General features: G+C 47.0%; 1 protein-coding gene across 1 annotated transcript in view; it reads right to left on the bottom strand.

Annotated features, from left to right (window-relative positions):
* C17H14orf132 (chromosome 17 C14orf132 homolog) overlaps positions 1-17,012 on the bottom strand; it is a 51,909-nt gene extending 34,897 nt beyond the window's left edge. Inside the window, exon 1 of the mRNA XM_043490355.1 lies at positions 16,749-17,012. Coding sequence (XP_043346290.1) covers positions 16,749-16,775 — 27 coding nt within the window. The 5' untranslated portion in view covers positions 16,776-17,012. The remainder of the gene's footprint in view (positions 1-16,748) is intronic.
* Between the last annotated feature and the right edge of the window lie 9,979 nt (positions 17,013-26,991).

A 26,991-nucleotide genomic window follows, 5' to 3' on the forward strand; every position in this document is an offset into this window, starting at 1 on the left:
TCAGACACAGGGATGCTCTGATGGAGACCAGGATGGAGTCTCGGGGGCTCAGAGGAGGAAAGAGGGCTGATCCCTTCCAGAGGGAGCAAGCCCCCCGCCCCGCCCCCAGCCCTTCGCAGGCTCTTTCAGGCTCCTGTGGGCTCTGCCTTCGCCTCTGGTGCCAGCCTGTCTGAGCTCTGGAAGAGCTTGCTTCAGCCACAATCCACTCTGCCCACACAGGCCACTGGGGAGGAAGACCCAGGCTAATAGAGGGCTGGGCTGCGGAGGTTTGTGACACAGAATCACACCTGCCTGGGGCTTGGGCCCCTCTCCACTTTCCGCTTCAATACTCTGCAATCCATCAGCTGTCACTCAGCATTGGTACCCGGGCCCTGGGCTCAGATCCGGCTTGTCTCAGTGCTTCCTGCCTAGCGACTTCGGGTCAGACCCTCGGGCTCCCTGAAATGGGCGCGTGATAGCCCTGCTCTCATAGGGACATCACGCAGCACAGATCCTGGCCCTCAGCAGGTGCCCAAGTTCACCAGCACCACCTGCCCCTTCTTCTTCCATCCGAGGGTGGCTCCTGCCTCACCTGTGAGCTGAGACTGAACGTGAACGACTTGTGAAAGCGAAAGTTTTAGTCGTTCAGTCGTGTCCATCTCTTTGCCACCCCATGGACTATAGCCCGCCAGGCTCCTCTGTCCATGGGATTATCCAGGCAAGAATACTGGAGTGGGTTGCCATTCCCTCCTCCAGGGGACCTTCCCTACCCAGAGATCGAACCCGGGTTCTCCTGCATTGCAGGCAGATTCTTTACCATCTGAGCCTCCAGGGAAGCCTGTGTTTTTAATTCATGCTCACATGATGTTGGTGAGGGTGACAGAGATGACGGAGGCTGGTGATAACTTCTTTTTGGCTCCTTGACATCCCCCAACACAGCACGGGAGATGTTCCATGGCATGCTGCCTGCATCCCACCCACCCCCTCTACCTGACTGATGTGGTTGCTGGGATATGCAGCGGGGTCAGGTGGAATCTCTGGTGGGAGTGAAGAAGGGTTGGCAGGATGTCAGGGAGGGGGCAGGAGATGCAGGCAGCAGAGCCTCAGCTCAGGGCAGAGCGGCGGGGGTGCAGGGGGCTGGGGAAGGCATTAGTCACCTCCCTGAGGTCCCCCTCAAAGCTGCTGGAAGCCAAGCCTTAATACATTTCTAATCACCTCCCAGACCTCCGTGTTGAGGAGATGGATAAGAAGCTGTAATGGGGTCTGGAGAGGACTAATGGTCCCACCTGCTGGCTGCCACCCTGGGTGGGCCTGGGGCCAGAGCAACCTGCTCCCCACCGCCTCACTTTCATCCTCCCGGGGAAGGAGGCTCCTCCGAGTCTAGGTCCCTGGGATGGAGGCGAGAGGGAACCGGCCCTGCTCACGAGGCCGTGCAACTCCCGGCTGCCAGACTCGAGCCCTGGATGACTACCTGGCTCTCTCAATGCCCTGTGGAGTATTCTGTCACAGGACTCGCTGAAGGAACGCAAGTGGGAGTGCCATGCAGAAAGGAACTGGGGCAGTCCAGGCACGTTCTGGCGAAGTCTGGTATCAGAGATTCACCTGTGAGGTTACGTTTTACAGCATTCACAAGAAAGAAGTGCAGATCAAGGTTCCATAGCGGGGAGTGGGGAGGCAGTGGACCAGATTCAGACTTAGCACTATATTCCTTCTCCCCAATGGGAGGAAAGGAGTAAGGATGAAACATACTTGTTAAAAACACAGGGTTAGGAAAACTCTGCTTCCAGCCAAGATGAAGAAACAGGGACTAGATCTACCCTCCCAAGGGAAACAATAAAAAAGAACAAAACACAGGGCAATATTTTTCAAGACACTGGACATCAGGCAGTGAGGGACAGTGACCCTTGAGAGATGGGGAACAAGGCAAGAAAGCCCTGTCGTTGACTGTGTTTACTGCCTGGGAAGTTTCCAGGCCGTGGAGCAGGAAAGGGGAATCCAGATGGAGCCTGGGGGACTCAGGCATTGAAGAGATGGCACTGAGCGTCTGGGGAGCCAGGGGGCAGCTGGAGAACCAGGAGGCAGAGGGTGGAGAGGAGAGAGCTGAACAGAGATCTGTAAAAAGCCCACGCAAATATTTAGCAGAGGACTGGTGAGCACAGGTAGCAGCAAAAAAATAAAAAAAATCACCAGAAAAGATGACAGGGAATAATGCCCGGCATTCACACAGGCCAGAAATAGTACCTGTTTCCACCAGCCATTTTGAAAACTCTCATAATTCATAGGGTATTGAGAAGAACACGCAGAGCAGCCTTACCTCGGTAATGGGAAAATATTACTCTTGGACTAAAGACGCCTCTGGTCCTGCCTAACGCATCTTAAAAGCAAGACCCGAAAGGACCAAACTGTTTCCAAGTCATATAAGTGCATCTCAGAACAAAGCTTGAGAACATTTACAGGAATACGAAAACATCTAGCATCCAACTAGGTAAAATTCACAATGTTCGGCATCCAATCAAAAATTGTCAGGCATGAAAAGCAGCAGGAAAATGTGATTCATGAGAAGGGAAAGCCATCAATCAAAACCAACCCAGAGCGGAAGCAGATTTAGAATCAGTATATGAAGACATTTGAACATTGTTATAATGGTATCCCATATGTTCAAAGAGCTGTGGGGAAAACTGAGCATGTTAAGAAGAGGATGAAAATACAAAAAGAAAGACCCAAGTTAAACCTCGAGACACGAAAACTACAATGTCTGAGGTCAAAAATACACTGGATGGGATTAGCAAAGATTAGATATTTAAAAAAAAAATGCTGGTGAACTTTAAAGATACGTCAATAACAGCTATCCAAAATGAAAACACAAACAGAAAAAAAGATTAAAAAAAAATGAGCAGTCATCAGGGAGTTGTGAGACTATATTAGTCAGCCTAATATACATGTAAATAGAATCACCAAAGGAGAAAAGAGAGAGGGAGGGACAGAAAAATGTGTAAAGAAATAATAGGAATCTCAGAACACAGTAATAAAAAAATAATAATCTTAATTAAAAATGGGCAGAGGACCCAAATAGGCATTTTTCCAAAGAAGATATTCAAATGGCTAACAGGTACATGAAAAGGTGTTCAACATCACAGACCATCAGGGAAATGAAAATCAGACCATAGTAAAACATCACCTCGTGCCTATTAGAATGACTAGTACCAAAAACAGAAATAACAAGTATTGGTGAAGATGTGGAGAAAATGGGTCACTTGTGCACCGCTAATGGGAATGTAAACTGGTTCAACCACTATGGAAAACAGCATAGGGATTCAAGAATTAAAAATAAAAATTAAAAATTGAGCTGCATATGACCCAGTAATTCCACTTCTGGGTGTATACCTGAAGGAAATGAAATCACTATCCTGAAAAGATATCCGCACTCACACGTTCACAGCAGCATGATTTACAATAATAGCCAGGACGCCGAAACAACCTAAGTCTCTATTGACAGGTGAACAGATAAAGAAATATCATATATATTAACATGTGTGGATGAGAGGTCAAACCAGTCAATCATAAAGAAAATCAACCCTGAATATGCTAAAACTGAAGTTCAATACTTTGGTCACCTGATGTGAAAAGATGACTCATTGGAAGAGACCCTGATGCTGAGAAAGACCAAGAGCAGGAGAAGGGAGCGACAGAGCAGGAGATGGTTGTATAACATCACCGACTCAGTGCACATGAGTTTGAACAAACTGCAGGATACGGTGAAGGACAGGGAAGCTGGCGTGCTGCAGTCCACGGGGCCACAAAGAGTTGGATACAACTTAGTGACTGAACAACAACAAATGTGTGTGTCTATGTGCTGAGTTGCTCAGTCATGTCCAACTCTTTGCAGCCCCAGGCTCCTCTGTCCATGGAATTTTCCAGGCAAGAATACTGGAGAGGGTTGCCACTTCCTATTCCAGGGGATCTTCCCGACCCAGGGATCAAACCCACATATCTTGCATCTCCTGCATTGGCAGGTCAATTCTTTACCACTAGCACCATCTGGGAAGCCCCATGTGTGTGTGTGTATATATATATTATTAGTTATATATATATATATATAATTCAGCCATTAAAAAAGAAGGAAATCTTGTCATTTGAGACACATTGGAAGGAATTTGAGGGCATCATGCTAAGTGAAACAAACCAGATAGAGAAAGACAAATACTGTATTATCTCTCTTATACATAGAATCTTAAAAAAAAAAAAAAAAAGTATAAACAGACCAGACTGGTGTTTTCCAAAGGCAGGGAGTTAGGCAACTGAATAAAGTTAGTTAAAAAGTACAAACTTTCAGTTATAAGATAAATAAGTTCTGGAGATACAATGTAAAGAACAGTGACTATAGTTAGCAATACTGCCTTGTATATACAAAAGTTGCTAAGAGAGTAGATCTTGAAAGTTTTCATCCCAAGAGAAAAAAGAACTGTAAATATGTGAATTGACAGATGTTAACTAAACTTATTGTGGTAATCTTTTTTGCAATATATACATGTATGAAATCATTGTGTTGTACACCCTAAAATTATACAATGTCATATGCCAACTATATCTCAATAAAACTGGGAGGAGGGGAGAGAAAGAATGGCAGAGAACTTTCTAAATTGAGATGAAAAGTATAAACTCACAGATATAAGAAGCTCCCAAGCCCTAAAGATGAGAAGCATGAAGAAAACTACACTAAGGTACATTATAATGAAAGTGCCCAAAATCAATAAGGAGAAAACTGTGAACAGTCAAAGGGGTGAAAAAGGCACATTATGTTAGAAGGAATAGGATACGGATGGCAGCAGATTTCTCAGTGGAAAGAGTGGAAGCAGGAAGATGGTGGAACAATATTTTAAAACACTGAGAAACAGTCAACTTAGGATTCTATGCTCAGTAAAAAATAAGTATTCAAATATGAAAGCCAAGGGACTTCCCCGGTGGTCCAGCAGCCAAGACGTCGCACTTTCAACGCATGGAGCCCTGGTTCAATCTCTGGTCAGGGAATGAGATCCCGTATACTGCAACGAAAGAGTTCACAAGCTGCAACTAAAGATCCTGCATGAGGCAACAAACATCAAAGATCCCACAACTAACACTTGGCAACTAACACCTGGCTCAGCCAAATAAATAAATGAATTAAAACAAATATGAAAGCCAAAAAAGGACATTTTTTTCCCAGACATACAAACGCTGAAAGAATCCATCACCAGCATTTTGCACTACTAGAAATGCTGAAGTCTTTTAGGTGGAAAGAAAATGATAATGTATAGAAATATGGATCTACACAAAGCAATAAAGAGCACTGGAAATAGTACCCATATGGGAAAATATTTAAGTTTTTTCCTTACCATTTAAATCTCTTTAAAAGGTAATTGACTTTAAAAAAAATAATAACAATGTAACATGAAGTTTAAAACACATGTAGAAATGAAATGTGCAACAGTAATTTAATACCACCAAAGCTGAGAGGGGAGAAATAGAAGTGTTCTTATGCTTCATGTGAAGTGGCATAATACCACTTGTAGATGGACTGTGATAAGCTAAAGATAAATCCTATAAATCCTAAAGCAACCATCAAAATAACAAAATAGTTACAGCTAATAAGCCAAGACAGGAGATAACACGGGAGAATTAAAAACTCTCATTGAATCCAAAAGAAGAAAGAAAGAGAGGGAAAGGGGAACAGAACAGATGGGACCAATAGGAAACAGTAAGACAGCACATTTAAACCCAACTGTAAAGACAATCGGGCTTCCCTGGTGGCTCAGATGGTAAAGAATATGCCTGCAGTGCAGGAGACCTGGGTTTGATCCCTGGGTCCAGAAGATCCCCTGGAGAAGGGAATGGCTATCCACTCCAGTATCCTTGCCTGGAGAATTCCACAGACAGAAGAGCCTGGAGGGCTACAGTCCACAAGGTCACAGTCAAACATGACTGAGTGACTAACACTTTCACTTTTCATATAGACAATTACATTAAATATAAGTGGTTTACACACGCTCCAGTCAGAAGGCAGAGATTATGAGACTGGATTTTAAAAAAATAAGCTGAAGAGGCACAGAGATCTGGGTTTGAATTTTTCCAGTGGGCCCTGGGCATGTGACTTTGCCTCACTAAGCCTCAGTTTTTTCACCTATAAAATGGATCTTAAAATTGCCTATTCCCTTAGGGCTGTCATAGGATTAGGAAGTGAGATTCTACGTATTATTCAACCCAGGGTCTGCCTGGTACTTCCTGACCATTTGATAAAGGGCAGCAATGTAAGCAACTGAGCACAAGATGGGAAGGTACTGTGACATCTTGAGAGAAGAGAACGAGGGTGGGGTAAACAGAGATGGGTTTCCATCATCTCAGAGTAGAAAGAGCTGGGTTCAGACCCCCCAAAGCTGGGCGGAGCACACAGCAGGTGCTCCACAAACACTGAAGTATTCCGTTGGAAATGTGCAATTCATCTCCAAATGTCCTGGTTCTCTTAGCTCTGGGAGGTGCAATTGTTTCAAGTCAGATGGAATATCCTGACTCTTAAAACACTATCTAGAAATTTGGTCTACAAAACTTATTACAGATTTTTACATCTTCCTTAACTTCTCATTACACCACTGCAAAACTGTAGCACTATATGCTCTCCTGAGGCAAGTCTAATTAGAATAATAAAATATTTAAATCTTTTAAATGAGAATTCAAAGCACACGAAGACAAGCCCTTTGGTTAAAAACATCTGAGATAATAGACAATTTGTATTTTAATGATAATTCTTGCTCAAAGAAAAAGGAACAGTCACCGGCTGGGGAAAACATTTTCTAAGCATCAGACTGCCAGACTCCCTAGAATTCTCTGGGCAGTGCGGTGTTTCCTCTGGGGAGGGGAACCTTCTGCTGGCTTCCTGCAGATGTTTCAGAATGCTCCCCACAGGCCTTTGAGTACAGCTACGACCATTTCAAGAGATAACAGACTCATCTCTTCAGCTTGACCAGAAACCTTTTGTGGGTTTTTTTTTCCCCTTCTGTGAAAAATGATTAAAATACAAACTAACTGTGAGCATCTCCATGTCCCGGGGGAGGCAGGGTGGGAGAAGAGGCGCTGGCAGTGGATATATTAGCATCTCAGCTATGATTAGACCATGTGTCTGTCTTCTAGAAAGACCCACCCAATGGAAGATCCACCCAGATGTGACTGTGTCTTCCCACCAGCAAGGCCAAGCTTCTAAGAGCTGGGCTACGGAGGGAGACAGCGGTGGGGAGGCCCAAGCTCCTTAAACCCAGGAAGCCCCCTCAGGTCTCCCCAGCAGGCAGTGACCCTCCCCTCCATAATGCAAAAAAAAACTGACTGTCATTTGCAGCAACATGGAAGGACCTAGAGATTGTCTCACTGAGTGAAATAAGTCAGAGAAAGAAAAACACTGGATGAGGTCTCTTATATGTGGATCCAAAAAAAAATGATACAAATGAACTTACTTACAAAACAGAAAGAGACTCACAGACTTAGAGAACAAACGGATGGTTGGCTGGGGAACCAACCAACCGTTGGGGAGTTTGGAAAGGTCATGCACACACTGCTATGTTTAAAATGGATAGCCAAAAAGGACCTACTGTATAGCACATGGAACTCTGCTCAATGTTATGTGGCAGCCTGGACGGGAGGGGGTTTAGGGGAGAATGGATACATGTACCTGTAGCGCTGAGTTCTTTCACCTTTCACCAGAAATTAGCATAGCATTGTTAGTCAGCTATACCCCAATGCAAAATAAAAAGTTAAACCATTAATTTTAAAAATTAACATAAATATATAAAATAAAATTAGCATATAATTAATATCAAAACAAACCAAAAAATCTTAACTGTCTTTCTAGTTGGTACCTAATATAAGAAATTGTCACTTTGTAGGTCAAAATGGTCAAATATCAGCAACTTCATACGGTTCAGCCTGGTTAAGTTTTGGTCTAGCTCCTTAGTAATAATCTACTTCTCTCCTGGGCTTGGAAATGTACAAGGTGTTGCCAAGCTCTACGCACACCTGTCTAGGCTAGAGATCCTTATTGTACTGGCAGCCCCAGGAGAAATCCAGTCCACAGACCTATTCTGTTTGGTCCAGGTGTAGCCTGCCTCCAAAGATGTCTGCCATCCATCCTTCCCTCCCCGGGTGCGCGTGCTGCATCCTGCATGAGAGGTGGACTCTGATTCTCCTGTCCTTCAATCTGGGCTGCGCTCGGGATTTTCTTGACCAAATGAATGTGCAGTTTGTGACATTCTGGGACTTCCCAATCTGGATCATAAGAAACTTCGCAGGGTCCCCCTGGGAATGCTGATTGCAGAGGGAAGGCAGCACCAGGCAGTGACCCCGAGACCATCATGTGGGGAGGGAAAGGGGGAGCCCCACTTGCCTAAAGAAACATTTGCAGGATGAAAGTCCAAGCGGAGAGAAGGGTCAGGCTGCACAAAGGTGTTAGACACACAAGGGAAGCTGTGATGCACGTCTAGACTTCAGCCCTGCGGCCCCAGCTGACATCATCGGAGCACAAACTGCCCAGCCCACTTCTTCCTGAATTTTGGTCCCACGAAAGAAATGACTGCTTTAAGCCACTAACTAGATGAAATGATACTGAAGTGAAAGTCGCTCAGTCGGGTGGGACTCGTTGCGACCCCATTGACTATAGAGTCCACGGAATTCTCCAGGCCAGGATACTGGAGTGGGTGGCCTATTCCCTTCTTCAGGGGATCTGCCCACCACAGGGATCGAACCCAGGTCTCCCGCATTGCAGGCGGATTCTTCACCAGCTGAGCCACCGGGGAAAGCAATAGGTAATCAAAACAGCTCACTTCGTGGTTGCTCGGTTGAGTCGGGGGATTAGGCCTGACGTAAACACACCACCATGTGTAAAACAGACAGCGAGTGGGAACCTGCTGCCCAGCTGGTAGTGCCAGTCCGCAGCCTGTTAGGACCCGGGCTGTACGGCAGGAGGTGAACGGCGGGTGAGTGAGTGAACCTTCTCACCTTCATCCGCTGCTCCCCACGCCGGCAGCAGCCCCCACGCCCACCCCATCCATGGACACACGGTCTTCCACGAAGCCAGTCCCGGCGCTGTGGTGTACAGCGCAGGGAATTCAGCTCGGTGCTCTGTGATGACCTGCAGGGTGGGGAGGGGAGGGGGAGGAGGGGATATATGTATACACGTAGCCGACTCACTTCATTGTATAGCAGAAACTAACACAGCGTGCTAAAGCAATTATATTCCAATTTTAACAAAAATACAGATGTTCATTAGCTGTCAACATCGGAAAATCCAGACTGCTTGGAAGCATCAGAGTGTTCGGTTTCCTTAAAACACCCACAAGCGCCTGCAGCCCCCGGCCTGTGTCTGCACGGCACGCGCTCGCTCCGGGAGCTCAGGGCCGCTGCCGTGTGCCCTCCAGGCCAGGCCCCCACGCCCCAGGTCACCACAGACCCCTCCCCATGGTGCTCCACTCCATGAGTCCACCTACCTGGCCCCAGTGCCCCCTCCCTGCCCCCAGCTTCATCTCCACTACCCCCCCGACCTGCCGCTCAGCCCAAACACATAACTGCTTGCACCCGTCATTCCCAACAAGAGACACCATTCAAGTCCCATCCGTGTCACGTCATTGCCTGGACCCCCAGCCTAGAGGGTCCTCACTCCTTTGTCTACATAACCTGCTATGCCTCCTTCAAACTCAGCTCAATTCAGACCTCGGGAAGCCTCCCTGAACCCCTAAGCTGGGGGAGGTGCCTCTTCCAGGGTACAGGGCAACTGCATTTACTCCAGCCGGTCACATTATCACATGGCAGGGCCTGTGACCCTCTGCCCCTCAGCACTCCACAGTGGGAGGACCTGACACTCGGGAGATGTTTGCTGAATGACTAGATGAACAGTTCCACGAGGAAGGCCATTTTGTACCCATTTCACAGGGGAGAAAACTGAGGCTTAGAGAAGTGATCTGTCCACTGCCTCTCAAAGACCAGTGGCCACTAACACAGGAACCAAGATCTCACTCTTTAGGGATCTTAAGACCCTATTTTAGAGCTTCCCTGGTGGCACAGAGGATACAAATCCTTCTGTCAATGCAGGGGACATGGACTCAATCCCTGGTCTGGGAAGATCCCACATGCTGGGGAGCAACTCAGACCACGGGCCACAACTACTGAGCCCGTGCTCCAGTCTGCAGGCCACAAACACTGAGGCCCATGCACCTAGAGCCTTCTCAACAAGAGGGGCCACCACAATGAGAAGTCCGGGCACCGCAAGGGAGAGTAGCTCATCGCAACTAGAGAAAGCCCATGAAGCAACGAGGACCCAGTGCAACCAAAAAATAATAAAATAAATAAATTTTTTAAAAATATGCTATTATAGGTTGAATTATGCCTCCCCCAAAGATATGGCGAAGTCCTAACTCCCAGGACCTGTGAATTTGAACTTACTTGAAACCTAGACAGCATATTAAAAAGCAAAGACATTATTTTGTCCACAAAGGTCCATCTAGTCAAGGCTATGGTTTTTCCAGTGGTCATGTATGGATGTGAGAGGTGGACTATAAAGAAAGCTGAGCACCAAAGAATTGATGCTTTTGAACTGTGGTGTTGGAGAAGACTCTTGAGAGTCCCTTGAACTGCAAGGAGATCCAACCAGTCCATCCTAAAGATCAGTCCTGTGTGTTCATTGAAAGGACTGATACTGAAGCTGAAACTCCAATACTTGGGCCACCTGCTGCAAAGAGCTGACTCATTGGAAAAGACCCTGATGCTGGGAGGGATTGGGGGCTGGAGGAGAAGGGGACGACAGAGGATGAGATGGTTGGATGGCATCACTGACTCAATGGACATGAGTTTGGGTAAACTCCGGGAGTTGGTGATGGACAGGGAGGCCTGGCGTCCTGCAGTCCGTGGGGTCACAAAGAGTCAGACATGACTGAGCGACTGAACTGAACTGAACTGAAAATAAGATCTATTCAGATGCTAACAAGTGAAGGTGACATTAGAAGGGTGGGCCCTAGTCCAATATGACTGCTGTGCTGAGAAGAGGAAAAGAAGAGACGCAGGGACATGGGGAGAGGGCCAGGTGACCACGGAGGTAGAGACCAGAGTGTGGCTGCCAGCCATGGACACAGTGATTGCAGACCACACCACAAAGCTAGGAGACAGGCTTGAGATTGTCCTCCCTGGAGCCTTCGAAGAGAACACAGCCCTGTGGACAACTTGACTTTGGACTTGAAGCCTCCAGAACTGGGAGAATTTACATTTCTGTTGTTTTAAGTCACCTGGATTGTGGTCATTTGTTACAGCAGCCCTAGAAAACGAATACAGATTTAGGAACTTGTTTCAAAATGTACCTGATCATGATACTTCATGTCCCTTGGAGGCTTGATGATTCCCTGAAGCTGATCCATGGAGGGTCCTGGTTCCCCCTTGTCCCCCAGCATCTGGGCTGCTCTGGGACAGGAAGGACAGGCCTGTGGTCAGCAGATGAGGCCCCCCTCCTTGCTCCCCTGCCTGTCAGCCGAACCACTCCGTCTCTCCATTTCCCCCCTGTCTGTGCCCTGAGAATAATAACAGGACCCACTCTGGCTCCAAGTTTCCCACCTGAGGCAGGTGTGATCTGGAAGAAGGGAGAACCTCGATTTTCTTTTTTCTTCTTTTAAATTTTATTTACAATACTGTGTTAGTTTCTGCTGTACAGCAGAATGATTGGCATATAGATAGACAGACAGACAGACAGACAGATATCCTTTTTCATATTCTTTTCCATTAAGGTTTGTAACAGGGTATTGAACATACCTCCCTGGGCTATAACGGTAGGACCTCATTGTTAACCCATCCTCTGCACAATAGTTTGCATCTGCCAAAACCAAATAAGGATCTCTATTTTGAAGCAAGTTCCCATTATTCTGGGCCTCAACATTTGAATTTGCTGAATTGATAGTGGAGTGATTTCCAGGGACAACATGGCTTTATATGCCCTAACAGGGACCAGAGAGCCAAAGACTTGCTCCATCCAGAGAAGTGGGAGGGGAACAGCCCTACAGTGTGGGTTTCAGGTCCAGGTCTCAACCTTGATCGCACACTGGGATCACCTAGGGGATGAAAATAAAATATTGATGCTGGCTCCCAGCTCCAGACTCAGATGGGAGTGTCTAGGGCGGGACCTGGGCAGCAGGACTCTTCAAAGTTTCCAGGTGATTCAAATGGTGGCAACATTTGGGAACTCCTGGGTTTAGACTCTTCACTATAGGGACAACAGAAGACAAAAATAAGACCGAGTTCTTATGCCCTGAAAGTGAAGTGAAAGTTAGTCACTTAGTCGTGTCCGACTCTTTGTGACCCCACGGACTGTAGCCCACCAGGCTCCTCTGTCCATGGAATTCTCAGGCAAGAATTCTGAGTGGGTTGCCATTTCCTTCCCCATCTTATGCTCTAGGCCTGCTTTTTCTATAGGGGGTCACAACCTAGAAACATGTGAACAGGGCTCCTTGTACCTCGAGTTCATCCCATGTGTTGGCCCAGCACACAGTAGGTCCCTTAAATGTTCCTTCCCCTTCCTCAGTCTGGCTGTCTCAGGATCTCCACATTTCATGCACGATGGAAGTTCACGGACTTACCCCCAAGCAAGCGCTCCAAGAGTCCCAGGTAGAAGCTGCAGGTTTCTTACAAGCTAATCTCAGAATGTCACTCACACTACTTGTCTTGGTCAGAAAAGTCACTAAGCCAGGCTCAGATCAAGGGGAGGGGAATCAGATCTCCCACCCCCTAATGGGGGGCCAGCAGGCACCTTCAGGAGGTAGGGAAGGAATGATTGGGGCCATTTTTGGAGACAGGCTACCCCAATGACAACACAGGGCTTTGAGGATCCGTCCTCAAGATCTGTGCTTCTCCCCTGGCTCCCAGGGGTCTGGGGAGCCTTGCTCTTCTGGTCATCTCTGGCCATAGGAAAACATATACCCCTGTTCACCGTTCAACCTCCTAGAATCTCCAGGGACCCAGGGACTGTGTAGAGAGGGGCTGGGGTGTTTTCAGGGTTGGGGAAAAGGACAGCAGAGTGCCTCCAAGGCTCAGGAGTGAGCTGAGTCTTTATATCTTCAGCACCCACAGCATCTTTAAACCCAGACCCACAGCCCCATGTACATGCACTAGGGAGGGTGCATCCGTGTAAGAGGATCTGCTGGATAACTGATGTCCACTCTTGTACATCCAAGAACAGTGTCTTTTTGATGCTTAACTTTTGAGAGGGGTGTCTATCTAAATGGCATGTATCCTCCAGATATTTTTTAAGCCACAAAGAGAAGTCATATTTCACAACTTGGTGAAGGGACAGAGACTTGGGGTTTGGAGTCACAAGGATGTGGTTTCTTCTACTCCATCAGTGAATCAAACAGGTGTGTGCTTTCTACTCCATCCATCCCTCCAGCTTCTGGGTTCTGCTGAGGCTGAGGTCTTCCCAGGACGCTGCTTCAGACAGAAACCGTTCACACTCAGTCACCTACAATGGCTCCCACTGTCTCCTGCTTCAATGTGAACTTCTCATCCCAGGCAGTGAGTACCTTCTACCACCAGGTCCTGGCCTCTCTCTCCCAATTCTACAGTGCCCTCTACCCTCCAGCTTCCTGGAGGATTCTGTGAATACGTTCCGGCTTTCCTACCTCCATGCCTCTCCGCTTTTTTTTTTTTTTTTTGGTCACACCACATGGCTTTCAGGATCTTAGCTCCCTGACCAGGGATTGAACCCTGGCCCATGGCAGTGAAAGTGCCAGCTCCTAACCACTGGACCACCAGGGAAGTTCCGTGCCTCTCTGTTTAAAATACCTTTATTCCCAGGCCCATCGGGGGAATCTGCCTCTAGTTCTCATCCATCAGAACCTCCAGCCTCAAGAACTGATGAGCAGGTGTTTGGGCAGGGGCATGTGATACCTCAAATTCACTGTCTTTTCCTCTGATTGTCTTTTCCAGTACACACATCTTGTTTTACCCTCATCCAATCATCTCACAGATGCTTACAGAGGGTCTACTATATGCCAGGCATTTTGGTCACCCTTTCTAGGAATGGCCTGGTCTGTCATTCTCCAATGGTCCAGAAACGAAATGTACGTCCTATCCAACTGTCCCCCAGCATCCCTGTCCCAGTGCCTGACACAGAGCTTGGCATAAGGCCGGCACTCAGCATTAGCCGAACAAGTGGATGGAAGCATTCACGTGTCTCTGTCCAACTGCCCCCTGCCGCTGTGTGGGGACAGCAGCTTGGTCACACGCACCTGGTGGTCACTGCACACCCAGAGTTTGTGCTGAGCATGCACTGTGGCCAAGCATAGGTGCTGCAGTTGTTGTTTAGTCGCTAAGTCATGTCCAACTCTTTTGAGACCCCATGGACTATAGCTTGCCAGGCTTCCTCTGTCCATGGGGTTTCCCAGGCAAGAATACTGGAGCAGGTGGCCATGCCCTTCTCGAGGGGATCTTCCCGACCCAGGGATCAAACCTGTGTCTCTTATGCTTCCTGCACTGGCAGGTGAGTTCTTTACCACTGAGCTACCTGGGATGCTTGGAGAAGAGATGAGCCATCTTTAAATATGTCCGCCTGGTCCCTTATTTTGTGTCTTTCTCAGGGGGAAGCAATAAGGTGGAAAACCTAGCAGCTTTGCAAATCCTCAGAGCCAGGTTTGAAACCCGTGTTCCTCCTTGCTAATAGTGTGTCCTGGGTTACTGCTAACCCAATGAAACTGTTTTTTAAATGTTTTTTAAATGAAATTGTTTCATTTCATTTAAGTGTGGTATCCTGATCTGTAAAATGGGGATAATAATACCAACGTCACAGACTTGTCAGACGTGTTAGAATTTACTGTAATCAAGTATGCAAGTGTCCATGTCTGGCACAGAGCAGGTCTCAGTAAATGTCTTTCCACATTTGATGGCACTTCATGTTTCTGTCCTTGCAGCTAGCCCAGGACTGAGCATGTAATCAATGCCCAAACATCTGTCCACAGAAATAAACTGACCACATTAAACATGAATTGTAAACAAAAAAGAAAAAAACAGAGCTCAACCTCTCAGCAGGCTCTGCCTATGGGTGTTGAAAAGCCCTAGTTTATTTTGTCAAGTTACCATAGCAACTCCTGAAGCTTCAGCCAGTCCTAGGGTTAGCAGTAATCAATTTATCCTGTAACCATGGCAACATCAGCTGTTTGGTGGGCTCTAGAGGGGATCAGTGGGTAAAGAATCTGCCTGCAGTGCAGGAGACTTGTGTTCAATCCCAGGGTTTGATCCCGGGGTCGGGAAGATCCCCTAGAGGAGGAAATGGCGACCCACTCCAGTATTCTTGCCTGGAAAATCCCATGGACAGAGGAGCCTGGCAGGCTACAGTCCATGAGGTCGCAAGAGTCGAACACCACTTAGGAACTAAACCACCAGAGGGGGAAGGCAGAGGTAGACATTGTGTGAGCCCCTCTCCTGTGTAGAAATAAATTTGGTGACGTCTCCTCAGCCACCACGCAGCTACCATCACCACTGCCTAAAATGATGTCCATGAGACAATATTTCTAAACATGCGTTTAGAAATAAGAGAAAATTAGGCAAAAAAAGACCAGCATGGCTCATGAAAGCAATTAGCATTATGGAAAACCTGTAAAGAGGCTGCCAAGAGCTGGAATCTGGGTTCCCTTAAGCCAGCTTGGGGAATTCTGCACCATTCTCGCCTGCACTGGGGACTCACTGTCCCCATGGCCTAGACTGTGCAGTTACTTTTTAAAGAGGCCTCCACCAGGGCGAAGTTTGGGGGCAATGGGAGGTATCCTCTGAAACACCATTCCCTGGAAGAGTAAACAGCAGCCAGGAGGGCTCCTGCCACACACCCAGGGGACAGAGGGAATCTGAGGGGTCCTTCCTGCCACTGGACTCTCAACGTAACCATCCTGGCAGAAGGTGCAAGGTCTGAACTCGTGGGGACTTAATCCCCCAACCCAAAAGCGGTGAACCTTCCCGAGAGCCAGACTGCATCTCTGAAAGGCCACAGACAGCTCTGGAAAGCAGGCGTTTGCCTTTGTTCTGGCTCCAGAGTTAGGGCACCAAACGACAAGATCACTCCAGGATCAGGGCTCCGGGGGAGTCTCCTGGAGCAAAACCAAGCGATGAGAGGTCATCTGTTTTGTCTGCCACTGGGAACCTGTTCTGTGCCAAGGGAAGAACAATCGCTACAGACTCAGCACGAAGCAAAACAAGGACAGAGCCGCTGCTGCGCTCTAAGCTCCGGCGCCTGGCGGGTCACATAGCGGGTCTCGCCGCCTTCCTCGGGTCTGCGGTCTCCATCAAAGGCGAGAAAAGTGAGGTCAAAGCAAGTGGCAGATTACCCGGCGCCTCGTTAAGAAACAGAATGGGGAAAAGCCAGGTTGCCTGCCCAACCCGGGCTCGCACGGATCTGGGGCTGCCTCGCCTTGACGGGCTCTGGGGCAACGGAAGGGGGACCCCGCAGGTGGGGGGTGGGCCGGGAGGGGACCACTGCCCAGACCCCGAGCTCAGGTCGACGCGGGGAGCTCAGGCCGGCCCCACCCCCGGAAGCCGCGCTCGCCGCCCCAGACGCGCGCACCAGGTGGCGATGCCAGCTCCGGACAAAGGACCGGGACTCAGATCGCCGGCGGGCGCCACCTCCTGGCCTTACCCCTCCCTGCGCGCCCAGCCCCGGAGGAGAGGGCGAGACCGTGGCCCCGAACCTGCTCAAACTTGGCGGCCCGAGGCGCGCGTGGAAGGCGCCCCCTTACCTGGGCGGCCATAAAAGACAGATCCATGGTGTCGCGACTGCCGCCCGCGCTCGAGTCCTCGCTGTCGCTGCCGCCGCTGTCCAGCCGCCCGCACAGCTGGCCGGAGAAGGCCACGCAGCGAGCAGGGGTTCCTGAAACCGCGCGACGCCCTCGGCAGCTGGGGGTGGCGGCCGGTACCGAGCCCGCGCGGCGACCTGCTCCGGCTCTGCGCTCTCTGCTGGCGGAGGGCGGGTGGGGGGCCTGGAGCCTGGGGGCGGGGCGGGGCTCGGACTGGGCGGGGGAACTGGACGCCCCTCCCCGTGACCGCTCCCAGCCCCGCCCCCGAGGGCGGGGCTCGGCGGAACCCCTGGAGGGCTCCCACTCGCTTCCCTGCGGGGAGGGGTGCAGAGTAGTGGGCGCAGAGACCTGCTGAGGCCCGAGGTCGCCTGTCTGGTCCTTAGAAGAGCCAGTCCTGAACCGAGTCCAGCGCCGTGGGCGCCCTGCCCCGTGCTGTGGCGCCCGGGCCCCAGGGGCGGCCAGCAGGGCTTTCATGGGTCTGGCCCGCCAGGGTCAGGGGTAACAGATTTTTGTGCCAACCCTGTGCTCACAGTCCGGTGTTCTGGGGACCCTGAAGCTAGGCAGTAGGAGGCTTAAATCCTAGCTCTGCTTTTGCCGTTTGGGCAAGGGAGTGGCTCTCTGAGCCTGGGTTTCATCGTCTGTAAAAGGAAGAAAACAGAAGCCGAGAATTTAGTGAGACCATGTATCTGGGACATAGTGTGTTCAATAAATGTGAGCTTCAATGTGGCTAATAGCAGAACGGAGACTCAGCTGTGAATGATGCCTTCTGGAATTGCAGTGTGCAGCTTGCACAACTAATAGCTTACGGCTCTGTCTCTATCTTTCTTTACCTTCAACAATATCCCAAACTGAGCAGACGCCGTAGCTCAGATGAGGACGATGGCAGAGGTGCCAGAAGGGGCTAATGCCCCGTGTGAGCATGTCTGTGTGATACCCTGACCTGGTGGCTGGGCCACAGACGAGCAGGTGGGAGTTTTGTCCTTCTCAAAGGGCTCCCTGGCAGGGAATAGGCTGTGTGTTACCTGTGCTGCTGAGTCCTTGCTGCTGCTGCTGCTTCTGGTCCAGCTGCCTGCACAGCTGGCCAGGAGAAGGTCATGCAAGGAGCAAGCCTCCCCTCTACCCCCCCAACACCTACCCCGCCAACCCCCAAACCCCCCCACCCCCAGTGGCAGCAGAACAGACCACAGCTTAGCAAGGGGCTGGAACCAGGACCTTACTGACAACGCTCAGTAGCAGTGGTGTTAGTCGCTCAGTCCTGTCCGACTCTTTGCGACCCCGTGGACTGTAGCCTGCCAGGCTCCTCCATCCATGGGATTCTCCAGGCAAGAATACTGGAGTGGATTGCCATTCCCTTCTCCAGAGGATCTTTCCAACCCAGGGATCAAACCTGGGTCTTCTTCATTGCAGGCAGATTCTTAACCATCTGAGCTACAGGGAAGATCCACTGACAATGTTTATGTGCCATCAAAATTCACTCTAATCCCCAATCTGATAGTATTTGGAGGTGAGGGAGAAGTAATGAGGTCGCTTGGTCATGAGGGTGGAGCTCTCATAATGGGATTATAAGAAGAGACCCTTATAAGAAGAGACCCCAGAACAGTTCTTCGTTTTAATTGAGTTTATTAATATTTAACTTTAGAGTTGACCCTTGTGGAAGAAATGCCTTCCCAACTGGAAGCCATAGAGATACTCTAGTTTTTAATTTTGTGTTTTCATATTTCAGCCCTTTTCTTACTGATTAGTTTTTGGTCTGAGTTAAGGCAGCAATTTCACCTTTCCCATATTAATAATCTGTTACCCCATCCCTTTTAGGAACCAGTCCAGACTGTTTCGATTGGTGATGATCAGTGACACCAAGTTTGGCAAGTTTCCGTCCAGGTGTGGGCGTGTTTATGGGTTGTCTGTTCTAGTTCTTTTGTTGTTGTTCAGTCTGACTCTTTGCAACCCCATGGGCTATAGCATGCCGGGCTTCCCTGTCTATCCCTACAGTAACGCTATTCTGACCACAGTTGTCAAGTTCCCCGGGCCGTAGGATGCTGAGATAGCTGATTAAACATTATTCTGTATCAGATTTGGGGGCAATTACGTCTTTACTATGTTGAGGTTTCCAGTCCATGGAGACATTTTGTGTCTCCATTTATTTAGACCTTCTTTGATTTTTTTCAACAGTGTTGTGTAGTTTACAGCATACAAAGCCTGGATGTGTTTGTTAAATGCACGTCTAAACATTTCTTCCTTTTCTTTTCTTTTTTTAATGATTGTAAATTTTTAGGTATTGTACTTTTAATTTTATTGTTCACATGTTCATTGCTAATATATAAAGATATCATTGATTTTTGATGTTTGTCTTGTATCCTAGAGCCTAGAACTTATTCTTGAAATTTTTTTATGTATACATTTCTTGGGATTTTCTGTGTAGACAATTATGTCATCTGCAAATAGGAACCATTTTATTTATTCCTTTCTGATCTGTTTGTTCTTTATTTCTATGCTTTTTGCCTCATAGCCCTGACCAGACATCTAGGTCCAGTAAGAGTGCTGAGAGCAGACATCCTTGTTTCCATGTTCTCAAGAGGGCCCCAGGAGGCAAGCAAAGCAATGATGGAGGCAGGGAGACCAGCATGAGGTGGTGCCAGCTGAAAAGTGGGGTTCACGATCCTGTACCCTCACAGTCCATGATGACGGTGTGCTTGTGATCAGAACAGGACCCTATGGTCCTTGCCCCTCCATACCATGTCCTCTGACTGCCTTCTGTCTGTGGAAAACGTTAGTCAAAGAATAAATTTAATCAAGAGAAGTGAGAAATGAGAAAACAAAGGAAAACATCCAAAGGAGATTAATAATAATAATGTAGTCATTAAGCACAGTCAAGGACCTTTAGTTCTTTCTCAAGGGCTATAGATAATATTCTGAGCCATATCCTGTGAGCTGTCTTATAGATACTAAAACTCCAGGTGGAGAAATTAACTACATGTTGACCAAACTGTACTCAGGACACAAACTGCCACAGTTCTCAGAATTGGCCTCAGAGAAATGGGGTAAAAACAGACCCTGGAACTGGTGATTAACTGTACCTAAAACAACCAAGATGATGCTGTTCAGACCACCAATGACCATTTTGATGATGACTGTCAGAGATGACTGTGCCATTTCTGAATATAGCCCGCCCCCTGCACTCTGTCTATAAGAGCTCTTACCCCACTGGTTGCCAGGTGGAGGGGAGTTGGCCTTTGGACAGATGTCTGCCACCCTCCCCCTCCCCTAGTTGCTGGCATTTGAAATAAAAGAAACTTTCCTTTCCACCAGCCTGGCCTGTTTATTGGCTTTTGAGCAGTGAGCAGCCAGATCCACATACTCTTTAGGTAATACTTGGACCGGCGGGTCATCTAGAAGATGCTCTACAGACAAAAGGTTTGTGCAGTTACCTGTAGGCGTGGCCTTGCTCAGGGGAACACAGACCTCTCCCAGGACTCAGCTCTGCAGAAAAAGAGAGATAGGACACCCTGTAGTCCATACCTACATCAAGCATGTCTCCTTGGATGAATCTCTCCTGCTTTCTGGGCCCTAGTCCCTTCACTTCTAACCAAAAGGGCAGGCATGGACCCACCAATCTTGCATCCATTTTGTATTTTTTTATTTTTTATTTTATTTATTAGCTATTATATTTGGCTGCGCCTGGTCTTCGTTGCTCTGTGTGGTCTTTCTCTCATTGCAGTGTGCAGGCTTCTCATTGCGGTGGCTTCTCTTGTTGTGGAGCACGGGCTCTAGAACAGGGGGGCTTCAGGAGGTGTGGTGGGCAGACTCAGTAGTCGTGGTTTTCAGGCTCCAGAACACAGGCGCAGTAGTTGTAACACAGGGGCTTAGTTGCCTTATGGCATGTGGGATCTTCCCGGACCAGGGATTGCATCCATGTCCCCTGCATTGCCAGGTGGATTCTTTACCAGTGGACCACCAAGGGAGCCCTCTTGTGACCATTTTTAACACCCACCATATCCTGGAGGAGAACAGAACTACTTAGTCACCATGTCCTTTGACGAAAGAATACATTCTTCTGTTACCACACTCATAGTGACATGGATGATCAGAGGATGGGTTGTCAGCAAAAGCCTGAACTTTTTTTTTTCATTTATTTTTATTAGTTGGAGGCTAATTACTTTACAATATTGTAGTGGTTTTTGCCATACATTGACATGAATCAGCCATGGATTTACATGTGTTCCCCATCCTGAATCTCCCTCCCACCTCCCTCCCCACCCCATCCCTCTGGGTCAGCCCACTGCACCAGCCCCGAGCACTTGTCTCATGCCTCCAACCTGGGCTGGTGATCTGTTTCACACTTGATAATATACATGTTTCGATGCTGTTCTCTCAGATCATCCCACCTCCGCCTTCTCCCATAGAGTCCAAAAGTCAGTTCTGTACATCTGTGTCTCTTTTTCTGTCTTGCATATAGGGTTATCATTACCATCTTTCTAAATTCCATATATATGTGTTAGTATACTGTATTGGTGTTTTTCTTTCTGGCTTACTTCACTCGGTATAATGGGCTCCAGTTTCATCCATCTCATTAGAACTGATTCAAATGTATTTTTTTTAATGGCGGAGTAATATTCTGTTGTGTATATGTACCACATCTTTTTTATCCATTCATCTGCTGATGGGCATCTAGGTTGCTTCCATGTCCTGGCTATTATAAACAGTGCTGTGATGAACATTGGGGTCCACATGTCTCTTTCAGATCTGGTTTCCTCAGTGTGTATGCCCAGAAGTGGGATTGCTGGGTCATATGGCAGTTCTATTTCCAGTTTTTTAAGAAATCTCCACACTGTTTTCCATAGTGGCTGTACTAGTTTGCATTCCCACCAACAGTGTAAGAGGGTTCTCTTTTTCTCCACACCTCTCCAGCATTTATTGCTTGTAGACTTTTGGATAGTAGCCATCCTGACTGGCGTGTAATGGTACCTCGTTGTGGTTTTGATTTGCATTTCTCTGATGATGAGTGATGTTGAGCATCTTTTCATGTGTTTGTTAGCCATCTGTATGTCTTCTTTGGAGAAATGTCTGTTTAGATCTTTGGCCCATTTTTTGATTGGGTCATTTATTTTTCTGGAATTGAGGTGCAGGAGTTGCTTGTATATTTTTGAGATTAATTCTTTGTCTGTTTCTTCATTTGCTATTATTTTCTCCCATTCTGAAGGCTGTGTTTTCACCTTGCTTATAGTTTCCTTTGTAGTGCAAAAGCTTTTAAGTTTCATTAGGTCCCATTTGTTTATTTTTGCTTTTATTTCCAATATTTTGGGAGGTGGGTCATAGAGGATCTTGCTGTGCTTTATGTCGGAGAGTGTTTTGCCTATGTTCTCCTCTAGGAGTTTTATAGTTTCTGTTCTTACATTTAGATCTTTAATCCATTTTGAGTTTATTTTTGTGTATGGTGTTAGAAAGTGTTCTAGTTTCATTCTTTTATAAGTGGTTGACCAGTTTTCCCAGCACCACTTGTTAAAGAGGTTGTCTCTTTTCCATTGTATATCCTTGCCTCCTTTGTCGAAGATAAGGTGTCCATAGGTTCGTGGATTTATCTCTGGCCTTTCTATTCTGTTCCATTGATCTATATTTCTGTCTTTGTGCCAGTACCATACTGTCTTGATGACTGTGGCTTTGTAGTAGAGCCTGAAGTCAGGCAGGTTGATTCCTCCAGTTCCATTCTTCTTTCTCAAGATTACTTTGGCTATTCGAGGTTTTTTGTATTTACATACAAATTGTGAGATTATTTGTTCTAGTTCTGTGAAGAATACTGTTGGTAGCTTGATAGGGATTGCATTGAATCTATAGGTTGCAAAGCCTGAACTTTTAAGTCAGGCTTATAGAAGTGTTTTTAAGACACTCTATTGATGTGTAACTTACATGAAAGTACCTGATTTATATACACAGGTTGATGAATCTTGATACACACCCATGTGACCAGAACTATGATCAAGAAGCAGAACATTCCACTTTCCCCTAAAAGTTCCCTCTTGTCTCTTTGTGGTTAACCTCCAGCCCCCAACTCCAGCCTCAGGCAAACACTGATCACGTTTCCATAATTGCAGGTCAGATTTGTCTTTTCTAGATTTTTCTACAGATGGTATCTCACAGATGGTACTCTTTTCTTTGTTGGACTTCCTTCGTTAAGCGTAGTGTTTCTGAGACTCACCCATAGTGTTGCATGTATTGGTAGTTCCATTTTTTTGCTGAAAAGCGTCTTATGTATGGGTGTACCCCAGCTTGTTTATCCATTCTTCTTGGCTGAGCTGTGAGCTGTTATGAATAAAGCGCCTCTGAACAATTGTGCACAAGTCGCTGTATAGACATTTTATTTTCATTTTCTTGGGCAAAAACCTGAGGCTGGAACTGCTTAGTTGTATGTTCATAATTAGCCACCAAACTGTTTTACCAAGTGTTTCACACATTTTTGTTCCCACCAATAGTGTATGAGAATTACAGTTGCTTCATATTGTCACCATCACTTGGTATTTTCTTTTCTAAAGAAATATTTATTTTTATTTATTTATTTATTTGGCAGCACTGGGTCTTAGTTGAGACACACAGGGTCTTCGATCTTTGTTGTGGCATGCAGGATCTTTAGCTGTGGCATGGGAACATTTAGTTGTGGCATGTGGGATCTAGTTCCCTGACCAGGGATCAAACTTTAGGCCCCCTGCATTGGGAATCTTAGGCACTGGACCACCAGGGAAGTCATGATACTTGATATTTTCATCATTTTTAACTTAAGCTGTTCTACCAGATATAAAGTGGTACTTTATGACAGTCTAAATTTGAATTTCCTCAATAATGTTGAACCTCTCTTACTTGCTTGTTACTGGCCATTTGTATATTTTCTGTTATGAAGGGTCTATTCTAATCTCTGCTTTAAAAAATTGAATCAATTGTCTTTTTATTGTTGTCGTTGTTCAGTCGGTAAGTCGTGTCTGTCTCTTTGCGACCCCATGGACTGCAGTGCGCCAGGCCTCCCGTCCTTCCCTGTCTCTGGGAGCTTGCTCAAACTCATGCCCACTGAGTCTTTTTACTACTGAATTGTAAGAGTTCCTTATGTGTCTCGGGTACAAGTCCTATGTCAGACATATGTACTACACATGGTTTCTCCCAGCCTGTGATTTGTTAAATTTTTTTAATGCTGTTTTTCAAAGGAAAATTCTGAGTTTTGATAAAATCCACTTGGTCTTTTTTTTTTTCTCAATTATGGTTTATATTTTTTGTGTCCTATTTAAGAAATCTTTGCCTATTTCAAGGTCATGAAGATTTTCTCCATTCCCCGCCCCCCGCCTCCACCGCCAAAGGTTTTATAGTTAAAGCTTTTGTGTTTAGATCTATGATCTAGTTTCTGTTTTTATGTATGGTATGAAATAAAGGTTGAGGATCTTTTTTATTTCGTTCCCAAATGAATTTTCATTTGTGCCAGTACCACCAACTATCCTTTCTCTGTTGAATTACCCCAGACCAGGATTAGATTAAAGAAGACACAAAATTGAAAGTGGCATGTGCCAACTTTGTACTTGTGGGACCTTAAGTTGGTCTCCTTAAATTTTAATTCCTAGGCACTTTGCTGGCCTCACCCACTGTTTAGCCACCTTGCAGGTAGATCTGCATGTTAGAAGTAACACTCTATAGCTCTCCCTGGGCGAATACATCCAGGCTTGTAATGATCCAGTGAGGACTCCCAGACTTCTGTCCGAGCTCCAGATGGGCCCATCCAACTGTCTGTTCCACAACCTCTGAAAGTTGAAAGTTAGTCATGCAGTCGTGTCCAACTCTGCAATCCTATGGACTGTAGCCTGTCCGGTCCTCTATCCATAGAATTCTCCAGTCCAGAATACTGGAGTGGGTAGCCTCTTCCTTCTCCAGAGGATCTTCCCAACCCAGTGATTGAACCCAGGTCTCTCTCATTGCAGGTGGATTCTTTACCAGCTAATCTGCAAGGGAAGCCCAAGGATGCTGGACTGGGTAGCCTATCCCTTTTCTAGTCGATCTTCCTGACACGGGAATTGAATCGGGGTCTCCTGCATTGCAGGCGAATTCTTTACCAACTGAGCTATCAGAGAAGCCCCCTGGGTGGCTAATGGCATCTCAGATTTAACCTGGCCATCACTGAGCTCTGATTTCCACAGGGCTCCATCACAAGCAGGTAATGGCTCTACCCAGGTCCTCCATGTACTGTTCTGCATGTTGCACACTGCACAAGAGTGCCAAGCAGAGAGGCAGATGGGGTTAAAACCCAGTCATATTTCTCTTGTGGAATCCTGTGCATGGGTTAGAGGCCACATCTGTCCCAAGGAAGGCGTGCCTTTGCTAATTCCCCCAAAAGCCTCCTCGTAGATGCAGGAGTTGTCCTTCAGTCCTCTCTTCCTTGCATTTCAGTCTCAACCCACCAACCCTCTTTTTCACTGTGCTCTGGCCACACAAGCCTTTTTGTATTTCTGTCTCAGCAACACACCAAGTACATTTCCTAGACATAGCCTTTGCTATTCCTTCTGCTTGGAATTCTTTTTCTCCAGATATTTCTTTTGATGGTTCAGGTTTCATTTCAAAAATCAACTCCTCTGGGAAGCCTTTCCAACCTTAAGTAACTCATCCTTAAAATAAAAACAGCTCTTTTCCCTTATAGCATCTCTTCCTTTTTGAATGCATTCATTTGCATTACTTCATGGCAGATAGATGGAGAAAAAGTGGAAACAATGATAGATTTTATTTTCTTGGGCCCCAAAATCACTGCAGATGGTGACTGCAGTCACAAAATTAAAAAATCTTCTTCTCCTTGGAAGAAAAGTTATGACAAACCTAGACAGCATATTAAAAAGCAGAGACATCACTTTGCTAGCAAAGGTCCTTTTAGTTAAAGCTATGGTTTTTCCAGTAGTCATGTACAGATGTGAAAGTTGGACCTTAAAGAAGGCTGAGCACTGAAGAATTGATGATTTCAAACTGTGGTGTTGAAGAAGACTCTTGAGAGCCCCTTGGATAGCAAGGAGATCCAACCAGTCCATCTTAAAGGAAATCAGTCCTGAATATTCATTGGAAGGACTGATGCTGAAGCAGAAGCTCCAATACTTTGGCCACCTGATGCGAAGAGCTGACTTACTGGAAAAGACTCTGATGCTGGGAAAGATTGAAGGCAGGAGGAGAAGGGGATGACAGAGGATGAGATGGTTGGATGGCATCAGCAACTCAATGCACATGAGTCTGAGCAAGCTTCAGAAGATGGTGAAGGACAGGGGAGCCTGGCATGCTGCAGTCCATGTTGCAAAGAGTTGGACACGACTTAGAAGCTGAACAACGACTTGCTTAGAGAGGCAGTCTACCATGGGCTCTGAGAGTCCTGAGCCTCAGGCCACCTGCCTGCTCTTGGTCCTGGAAGCTTGGCATGGGAATAAGGCTAGGGGATGAGTCTTTACACAGAACACTTAGAGGATTTGGGCTCCAGGAATAGTCTCCTGACTGCTGTTCTGCCAAGTACTGAATGCATAATTCATGAGCCCAGAGAACTTGGGATCCCGTGGGGGAGGAACATTCCATTCCTTAAAAGACTCTCAACTTGAAGGCCACAGCAGGGAAACTGACGCTGTCATTTTGCTTCATCTGGGACCCAGATGGAGCAGGAGGGGGCCAGGAGACCCTGGAGCAGATGCCGTTTTTCCTATGAGGCCTTTACAAACGATTTAAGAATTCATGAGCTTCTCACTAAGCCACCTGATAAATTATTTACAGTGCATCACAGGGGTGAAGATGGCCCAGGACCCACCTCTTTATTTATTTTTATTATTTAAAAAATGTTTATCAGAGTATCGATGCTTTACAATGTTATGTTAGTTTCTGCTGTGCTGCAAAGTGATTGGGCTACATGTTTACATGTATCTCCTCTTTTCTTGGATTTCCTTCCCATCTAATTCACCACGGGGCATCGAGTTGAGTTCCCTGTGCTAGACAGTAGGTTATCATTAGTTCCCTGTTTTATGTGTGTGGGTGCTAAGTTACTTCAGTCGTGTCCCGCTCTTTACGACCCTATAGAATGTAGCCTGCTAGGCTCCTTTGCCCATGGGATTCTCCAGGCAAGAAGGCTGGAGTGGGTTGCCTTGCCCTCCCCCAGGGGATCTCCCAGGCCCAGGGGTTGAAACCATGTCTCTTAAGCCCCCTA

Source organism: Cervus canadensis, chromosome 17 (genome assembly GCF_019320065.1).
Source record: "Cervus canadensis isolate Bull #8, Minnesota chromosome 17, ASM1932006v1, whole genome shotgun sequence".
Taxonomy (NCBI): Eukaryota; Metazoa; Chordata; class Mammalia; order Artiodactyla; family Cervidae; genus Cervus; species Cervus canadensis.